At 59.2% G+C, this 9,400-nt stretch overlaps 1 protein-coding gene across 1 annotated transcript; it reads left to right on the top strand.

The window, feature by feature from the left end:
- The first annotated feature begins 2,333 nt into the window (after nucleotides 1-2,333).
- On the top strand, nucleotides 2,334-4,342 carry TPBGL (trophoblast glycoprotein like). Its single transcript, XM_050333487.1, has one exon. The coding sequence runs from the start codon at nucleotides 2,334-2,336 to the stop codon at nucleotides 3,405-3,407; it is 1,074 nt and encodes a 357-aa protein (XP_050189444.1). The 3' UTR covers nucleotides 3,408-4,342.
- The last annotated feature ends 5,058 nt before the right edge of the window (nucleotides 4,343-9,400 follow it).

Raw genomic sequence — 9,400 nt, forward strand, 5'->3', positions numbered from 1 at the left:
AGCAGCACAGGACCCCCCCCTGCTGAGCAAACACAGACTGAATGCCTGTGATCAGCCCCCTGTAACCTCTCTAGCACAGGAGTCACCTCCCCAAATGATCCCATGTCACATCCATAAATTCATTTCATCTTCTTTTCTCTCTGCACCTCAGGTGGGTGTCCATGATGTCCTTGGGACCGGCTGTGGGCGTGATCCTCATGGTGATGGGGACAATTCCCCCCACACCCCCGTGTTGGGAGTGGAGCCACCTTGACTTTTAGGGAGCATATCCAGCTGGCACAGCTTCTGCTACATCCAAAGGGGATAAAACCTCCCAAATCAGGGGCATTCCCAAGCTTTCTGGGAATGGAGAGTGCCACGGAGGGGACTCTGACTCCTTGGGAGGGCCGGCTCGTGCAGCCTGAGGAGCATCACGGGCAAAAACGCTGATGCAAGCAAACCCATCGTGGCATGGGGAGGGAGACTGTGCCCTCTGGGCTATTTCTGGCTTGTTTTTCCCAACTATGGAGCCACTGATCTATGGCATTGTCAGTGCTGTGACTAAGGGCTCTGCAGCTGGAGTCACATCGAGCCGGAGTTGGAGAGAGGGATATGAGTGGCTCTCGGGGGACCGGTAATGGGAGAGAGCCCTTCACCTCCTGTTTACACTTTAATGCCCAGCCAGGTCATTCATTATTTAGTGCTAATGTATTTATAGAGCATTACCAGCACGCAGGGGCTCTGCAGACAGCTGGGGAAGAGGTGCTCTCTCCTTCGGATATCGTGAGATTAACAGGGCAGTTAAACACAACACGGGCTCTGCTGACCTGCTGCCTTTGTACCTAGAGGGGCCACTCTTCCCCTCCTGGACTCTGTGGCTTTTCCAGGAGTGGTTGTTTTTTTTTTTCCTTCTGGGCCTGTGTAGCTTTTTCTCCACTCATCTGTCGGGCCCTGGACACGCAGCAAAGCCAAGCCTGGCTGTGGGCCCCCGAGGCACCCGAGCCCTCATGCCCACTCATCTGCACCCTTGTGCTGGCCATCACAGTCCAGCACTGCGGGGTTCCACTTCTTCGGGGTGAAAAATCACCCTCATGACTCCAGGTCAGCCAGGGAGGTCCTAATTCACTGCCTTCCCTTGCCTCCTCCTCTCCTTCCACTTCAGGAACCAGCTCCAGCTTTGACCACGAGGATCAGCCCCGCTGGACCTGCCCACCCACAGCTGCATCACATGTCTGTACTGTTCAAATGCAAAATCTTTGGTACCATCTTAAAATATGCACCAATTAACTCAGCTGTGTCCAGTTCCACCTGGATCTCTGGATGCCAGTGAATCCATTAGCAGCCCTGTCCAACCTTGCCTTGCAGACTCCCAGGGATGGGGTAGATATCACTTATCACCCAGGATGGTGAAGGGACCCAAGCAGGTTTGGAAGCAGAGGGACACAACCCTGCAATGCTCAGGGGTGCTGCAGGGTGTCCAGCTTGTGGGGCAGGTCAGGGAACGAGGACTAGGGCTGGAAGAGGAGCAGGACAGCCAGAGATCCTTCCTGGGCTGGAGAGGGGCTGACACAACCCCAAATCCTGCCTGAGATGGAGGTGGACTGAGACAATCCCCCAAATCCCCCCTGGGACAGAGGTGGACTGATACAACACCAAAACCTCTCTGGGCTGGAGGGGGACTCAGACAATCCCCCGAATCCTGCCTGGGCTGGAGGGGGACTGAGGCAATCCCCCAAATCCTCCCTGGATTAGAAAGACACCGTGATAGCCCACATCCCTCCCCAGGCGTGGGTGGGGACACACCGCAGCATCCTCCCAACTCCCACCTGGCTGGGTGCTGGACAGCTCCCAAATCCTCTCCGGGTTTGATGGGGACCGGGACAGCTCCTAAATCCTCCCCGGGCTTGATGGGGACCGCGACATCCCCTAACCCCTCCCCGGGCTGGAAGGGGACCGCGCCAGCCCCCTCCCCTCCGCAGCAGCGGGGTCTAGGCGGGTCCGGGAGCCGAGCCGAGCTCAGCCGAGCCCGGCTCAGCTCCCCCCGACGGCCGCTGCCCGCGGCGCTCCTCCGCCCAGCCCGCAGCGCCGGGCAGCCCCAACCCGTCCCCTTCCTCCTCCTCCTCCTCCTCCTTCTCCTCCTCCTTCCCCCTCCACCCCCCCGGCCCGATTTGGGCAGCGGCGCGCCCAGCGCTGCCGGCAGAGCCGCCGTGTGCGGGCGCCGCGCCGGAGGCAGCTCAGCCCCAGAGGGGGGGCTGCGGTGAGGCAGGAGCGACCCCTCCATCCCCCGCAAGCCTCCCCCTCCCTCCCCATCGCGCCCCGGCCCCCGCCCTGCCCTGCATGCCCGCGCAGGCAGCATGGCCCGCAGGCAGGCGCGGGCAGCGGGCGGCGGGCGCTGGCTGCCCTGGCTGGGGCTCGCCCTGCTGCCGCTGGCCGTGCCCCCCGCCGCCGCCCCCGGGGGCTGCCCCTCCGCCTGCTACTGCGTGGCCACCCCAGAGCTGGTCACATGCCGCTACGAGCGGCTGGAGGAGCCCCCGAGGGAGCTGCCGGCCGCCGTCCACAACCTCAGCATCGCCGGCAGCAACCTGAGCATCCTGCCCCGCGCCGCCTTCGCCGCCCGCCCGCTGCGCGACCTCCGCCTGCTCCGCCTGCGCCACGACAACATCCACACCATCGAGGACATGGCCCTGCAGGGCCTGCCCGCCCTGCGCACCCTCGACCTGAGCCACAACCCGCTGCTCTCGGTGGCCGCGGGGGCCTTCGCCGGGGTCCCGCTGCTGCGCACGCTGCAGCTCAACCAGGCTCTGCTGGCGGCCCCGCTCGAGGAGCAGCTCGCCCTGGCCATGCAGAACCTCACCCTGCGGCGCCTGGAGCTGGCGGGCAACGCTCTGCAGGCGCTGCCGGCCTCCCTTCTTCCCCCCGGGCTGGAGGAGCTGGACCTGCGGAACAACTCCCTGCAGCGGCTGGCGGCCGCCGAGCTCCGCAGCCTGGAGGCGCCGGAGCTGCGGGGGCTGCGGCTCAACCTGGGGGCCAACCCGCTGAGCTGCGACTGTGCCCTGCGGCCCTTCCTGGCCTGGCTGCGCTCCGCGGGCTCCCGGGTGCTCGACGCCCGCAGCCTGCGCTGCGCGGGGCCCCCTGCCCTGCGCGGGGCCGCGCTGCTCCGCCTGCGGCCCGAGGGGCTGGTGTGCGCGGCCAGCGAGGGCGGCGAGCCCGGCCAGCTGGAGACGGCCTCCTACGTCTTCTTCGGCATCGTCCTGGCGCTCATCGGCATCGTCTTCCTCATGGTGCTCTACCTGAACCGCCGCGGCATCAAGCGCTGGCTGCACAACCTGCGCGAGGCTTGCCGCGACCAGATGGAGGGCTACCACTACCGCTACGAGCAGGACGCCGACCCGCGCTGCGCCAGCACCGTGGGCACCCCCGGCCTCTGACGGCGCCCTCGGCATCACCCGCCGTGCCCCTCGACGCCTCCCCGCTCCCGACATCCACACCTCGCGCCGGCCCCGTCCGCCCCCTCGCCGTGGCACCGCCGATAATTAGTCTCTGAGGACGTGCCGGGAGCGGGTGCAGAGCGGGGTGACCCTCCCTGCAGGGCTCCCCCTGCCCGTGCCCCCACCGTAGCGCTGATTCCCGCAGGGGACCAGGCTGGATCCATCCCCCCGCTTCCCTCCCCATCGCAGTGCCCGCGGGCAGGGGAAGCACACCGGGATGGGCCCCGCGGGGTGCTGGCGCGCCGCAAGGCCCCGGTGCTCCCGGGGGGATTCGGAGCCCCTTCCCACACCTGCTCTCCGGCGGCGGGTTTTCCCGGGCGGCCCGAGGGATTCCAGGATGCCGGCGGGAATCGGCGCTGCGCGCACCTGAGTGTTTGCTTGGAGCGTCCAGGCGACACCCGAAACTGTCCTCCTGGATGTTCCTGGAGCCTGGACTTGACTTTGACCATGTACAGCTCTCTTTCCTATTAGATTTCTATATGACAGATGCGAAGTTCAACTCGATTTCTTCTTTTTATTTTAATTTTTTTTTCCCCTTTCGCTCCAAAGAGGAAAGCACACCGTCCAGCCGCCCGCCGCCCCCGCGAAGCGACGTGCTTTGCCGAGCCCCTTTATCCATTTAGTTTCGTTCCATGACATTTCCAGCTCGTTCCAGGCACAAAACGATGCAGCTGCGTAGGAAACGCCTCCGTTTGCTGCGTGCATGTTCCCCGGGGCACTTTTCTGACTCTGAAATCTATCGTAGACTCGGCTGTCTCGGCACTTTGTAATTTAAAACGAGCGGAGCAGAAGCTCCCGTCCTAATTCCCCCCGCCCGTGTTTGCTTTAGTGCCTGTTACTATATCCTAGAGCAAATATATTGAAAGCTGCACCCACTCCATCGTCTATTTTCTGTAGAGCTCCTTGCAGTGGTTTCTGAATAACCCCGAAGTTTTTATTGTGGCTGGTTTGCCAGAGGAAGGCAGCTCTGGGCTCCTCCGTGTTTTCCTTGGTGCTCAGAAACTTCTTTTTCCTGGGCTGGTTTGGCGGCCAGGGATTGCAGAGAGGTTTTGTGTGGCTTGTGCACAGATCTCAGGCTCTGCCGGTCCTAATCCTTCCCTGGGGCTCAGGAAAATTGTCCGGGAAATAGTTTTCTAAAGTAGTTTTTATCTCCCGGGTGGTTTGGCACCTAATCCATGAGACATTGGAGCGCTGAGCATCTACAGATGCAAGGCTGCGACTCCCAGCGTTCCCAAAGGGAGCTTTTGCAGTGTGGCATCTTAAAACGCTGAATTCCAGTGCCGGGATGAAAAGTGGAGCGTTGCATTTTGATCCACCTGTGTTTGCCTTTCTCCAGAAGGGGGAGAGTGATACAGGTAAGCCGTGCTGGGACCGGCCCCAGCGTTTGCCAGGTGTTTTGGGATCCTCAGGAGCAGCTGGTACTCACTGTGCTGGGTTAGTAAGGGAGAGTTTGGTGGGAGTTGTGGTCCCTGAGACCGTGTGTGGACTCAGCTGCCGGGTGGAAAGCTCTGCTGGAGGAAAACATAGTTATTTCCATCCCACAGACCCCCGGAAGGTGTTTCTGGTGCAGGATCCTTTGCATTTTGTCCCTTTGCTCCTTCCCTTTTTTGCATTTTTCCTCTTTGAACTTCCTCCCCTTGAAATCCCAGTATCAAGTTGGACGTGCTGGGAAAAGGGAGCTGGACTAGAGCCTGGATTCTGGTAGGGATGTAGCACTGGGCATCAAAATAGTTTTCCTGGGTGCTTTGGGTTGGTCCTGCTGAGCAGGGAGCTGGTTTCCCAACCAGACCTGATTCCTGATGAACCCTGAGAGCCCCCTGGCTCAGCTCATCTGAGAAACTTATTGCATTTTGGGGACCTTTTCCTCAGGTTTCCTCCCCACTGAAGGGGCTTGTGGGCTCTGGTCCCACTTTGCCACCTCATGCAATGAGGGAGAGGAGAGAAATCTCAGCCTGCCCCTCACCTTCATCCACTTTCCTGCTTCCTCCCTCCACTTCCCACGTCTGTGCAGCCAAAATGCAGCCCCTGAGCAGAAGAAAGGGGTGGATTTGCACATGTGGCAGAGGCTGGGGTTGTGAGTCCAGAGGCACAGCAGGTTGTGGGGATGGAGGTGGAAGATTTAACATCTTGCAGGGAGAAGCCTGGAGAGCTCTGCAGGCAGAGGGGGGTTGTTGGATCAAGGAACACCAGAGCCTGGGATCGATAACAGGAAAGAAATCACCCCCAGGACATAGGAAAAGTGGCCAAACACATCCTGGTCTCAAAGTCCTTTTATTAAGGGGTGGGCTCCAGCTTTTCCTGAGGCTGAAGGGAGGGAGGGATGAAGGTACTTCTCCTTTTGGCTCTGAGCACCCTGTGTGTGTGCACTGACCCCCTCGAGGGAGGCAAAGCCCAGGGATGTGGGGGTGGAGAACCAGCTGTGGGAGCATAATTCCTGTGGCTTGTTAACATCAACACTGCTCTGTGCAGCACATACCCCACGCATTAGGGAACCTCGGGATTAGCGAATTGTCACCGAGCTGAGACTCAGAATGTGCTTTTTGGGCTCCCAGAGACAGCCCTGTGTTTGGAGAATCCCAGCTGTTTGCATGCAGTCCCCTCTCCACGAGGGGTACGTGGACCTCCCAGTGTCCCAAGCCCATGGCTGCTGCCTGAGTGGAAAGTTACCCCAACAGCTCCTGAAGCCGGATGAATTTCAGGATGTAAACAGCATCTGTGGTAGGAATCAAGCAAAGGATGCTCAGAGCCTCCTGCAGTGGCTCACCCCTGAAAAAGAGGAGGGGGGAAAAAGAGCCAAAAAGTGCCTATTTATAAGCCCTGCCTGTGAGATGGCACCAGGACTCTGCAGCCCAGAGTGGGCTTTCAAGATCTGCTTTTCCTTCCCCATTTTCCAAAGAGCTCAGAGGTTCCCTGGGCTGATCCAGCCAAGAGGCAGGCAAGGAGGTGGATGTGGATGGAGCCAAGAGCTGTGCCAGGACCCCCTCCCTGCCCTGCCTGCACCCCCCTGCCCACACAGACATCCCAGGTGGGGTCCAAGTTGCTCCACGGTGCCAGAGCTGGAGGAAAGAGGCTGAGGGTGGTCTCAATTAGTGCAGAAGAGGCCAAAACTCCCTGTGTGGATTGCAGCTGTATTTATCCAGGGGAAATAAGTGAGCTGGAGCATCATCCTCATCCCCACTGGGTGTGGGGTGTGATGCTCCTACCCAGGGGCAGGGAAGGAAATCAACCACCAGCTGCCTCCTCCTGACAAAAATACACAGAATCAATAATAATTAATTCTCCCCAGGCAGCTTCACCCCTGAGAACCTTCACACCAGGGTTCCTTCACCCTTACCTTCCTCCTCTCTTATCAGGGATTAACTCAAACCTACAGAGGGAGGAAAAAACACCCCTCTGCTTTTCATTTTTTCCTCCAGGAAGAGCGAGAGGGAGGTGTTACCCTCATGCCTTGGGGAAACTGAAGCACGAACAAAGCAGGAAAGAGTTTGGGAAAGAAAAAAAAAAACCCACATCAAAATGCATTTCAGACCTCAGCAGGGCTCACTTAAAACTCGGGGCAGCTTTGGGACCTCCAAGCCCAGGACAATTCCCGCTCTGTTTGTCCTTTTTCAGGCTCAGAGGTGGCTCCTGCACCCTGCCAAAGAAATTTGGATTATTGAGGATCCCCCCTCTTACCTGTGGACGCTTCTAATTAGCCAGGTGGGGATAATTCTGGGGGATGGAAGCTCCTTGCTGAGCACCAACCTGCCTCTGGCAGCAAGGAGGGGGCTGGAGGTGACACCACCAGGGATCTGAGGACTTCTCCTGAGGGAGAGGGGCTGGGGCCACTCAGCTGGGCCAGGGAAGCAGGTCAAAGCCCCCAGCAGGAGCAGAGCTGGGTGTTTTCCCAAGCCTGGCTCAGGGCAGCCCCCGAGGGAGCTGGCACAGCACCACCCAGGCAGATGGGGAAGGACGTGTTTCCACTAATCTGCCCCAATCTGGATTATTTTTTCCCAAATAAACTCGCTTTCCCAGCTGTTTTACACAAGATTTTGGCACATTAGGGGACAGGTGGGGTTCTGGGCATGGGAGAGAAGCTGTCAGGGTGGAGTTGACGGAGGGGTGTCCCTGTGCCGTCGTCTGCATGGAGAGGGGGGACCAGAACACCTCTGAGGTGGTTTTGGCAGCACATCACCCAATTCCTTAGGCTGGGGATCATCCTGTGGTGCTTCTGAGAGCAGGGTCTTCACTGAGGTTTTCTCCTATGAAAACCTACTGAAAAATAATCGACCCTGGGGGCCTGGTGTCACCCCACCCCACCTCCCATCCAAAGCAGTGCTGGGATCTCCTGCAGCTTCCACCGGGATAAAACAGCACAGAAAATTCCTCCGGTGCTGCATATCCAGGATGATCCACAACAGGCAGTTTCTGGGGGTTTGGGGATGTCTCAGGGAGCAGGATCAACCCAGGGCAGATCAGTGTTGGTCCCTGCTCCTGTGTAAGGACACACCAGCACAGAAAGTCCTGTGGAGCTGCTCCATCCTTCCCAGCACGTTTCCCAGTCACTTGCCAGCCTGACATTTACAAATCCCTTATTTTTAGATGGTCTTCATCCCTTTTAATTGTTCAGGTGGCTTAGAGATGCTGCTCTGCATGGGCAGGACAGATCCCTGAGCCCCTGTTTCTCTATTCCTCTGAGCCTGTTTCCTTTTGGAAAACAGTGGAGTTCAGGGCCTCCCATCAACTCCAGGGACCAGGTTTTGGGGGATGTTGGTCCCACTCCAACCCCAAACCCTCTGATGGGACTTCAGGAGCTTCATGCACACAGAAAACACTCCTTACCTTCTCCAAATAACACCACAAGATGAGGCACCCAACCCTCCTCCCTTCTTGCTGCCCTGACCCCACCACCCAGGGCACCATCCACACTCTCCCCTGGCAAGGTGGAGCCACCCAGGAGCAATCCACGAGCCCCCAGGGAGCTGAGCCCAAGGGACAGCCCACAGAGGCTGGGCTTGGCAAATTAATTAGGAGCTCATTAATTAATTTAGTTACTAAATTAACATTCAAATCGACAAGACCTAAATGCGATGCCAGGCACCCCTGCCTGCCAGGACTCAGGAGCTTCCAGTGGCCCCGGTGCTGCCAGGCTGACGTCCCCAGGTCCTGGTACTGTGCCAGCAGCACAGAGAGAGAGACCCTGCAACCTTCAGGTCCCCAGACTGCTCACACAAGCCCTGAGGAGGCTGCAGCAGCCCAGTCACGCTGTTCCTGGGAGAAGTGTCCATGTTCAGCAGGAAAGCAGTAGGATCTGGTGCCAGGCTCCTCCTCTCTGTGATGCACCTCGTCCCCCCTGCTCTCTGCACCCCAACCCCAAAGCCCAGGGTGCCCAGCCCAGCCCTTGGCTGTCCCCCCACGCTCAGGGGGTGCAGCTGGCCAGGGGCAGCACCCACGGGGCCGTGTCCCCCTGCACGGGCTGGTGGTGACATCCAGTGCCAGATCCTGCAACTACAGCCCGGTGGAGCCTCAGCCAGGTCCCTGTGTCCCTGCTGTTGTCCATGGGTGATCCTGCTGCCCTGCTCACCCCCAGCCCAAACAGATCTGCCCATCTCCATGTCCCCTCCCCTGTTTCCTGGCTTCCCAACCCCTCAGGAGGGGCAGGGTTAAGTGTCTCCCTGGACAGCACCATCTGCTGCAGTGCCTGCTCTCCCCTGCAGTGCCCACCCCAGCTCACCTGCAGGAGAGGCTGCTCCTCTCCCCATCCCCTTTTCCCCTCTCCAACAGACCCCTCTTCCCTCCCTTGGCCAGGTCCCTTCCAAGCTGCTGCTTTTTCCCCAAAGCAACTTCACCCTTAAAAAAATTCTTCAGCTATCCAAGGGGCACATGGATACTCCTCCAGCTCAGCTTTTGGGGCAATGGTGCTTGGCTAAAGAATATGGAAGAAATAGGAAGGA

This window comes from Myiozetetes cayanensis, unplaced genomic scaffold, assembly GCF_022539395.1.
Source record: "Myiozetetes cayanensis isolate MyiCay16 unplaced genomic scaffold, myiCay2020 scf5-8, whole genome shotgun sequence".
Taxonomy (NCBI): domain Eukaryota; kingdom Metazoa; phylum Chordata; class Aves; order Passeriformes; family Tyrannidae; genus Myiozetetes; species Myiozetetes cayanensis.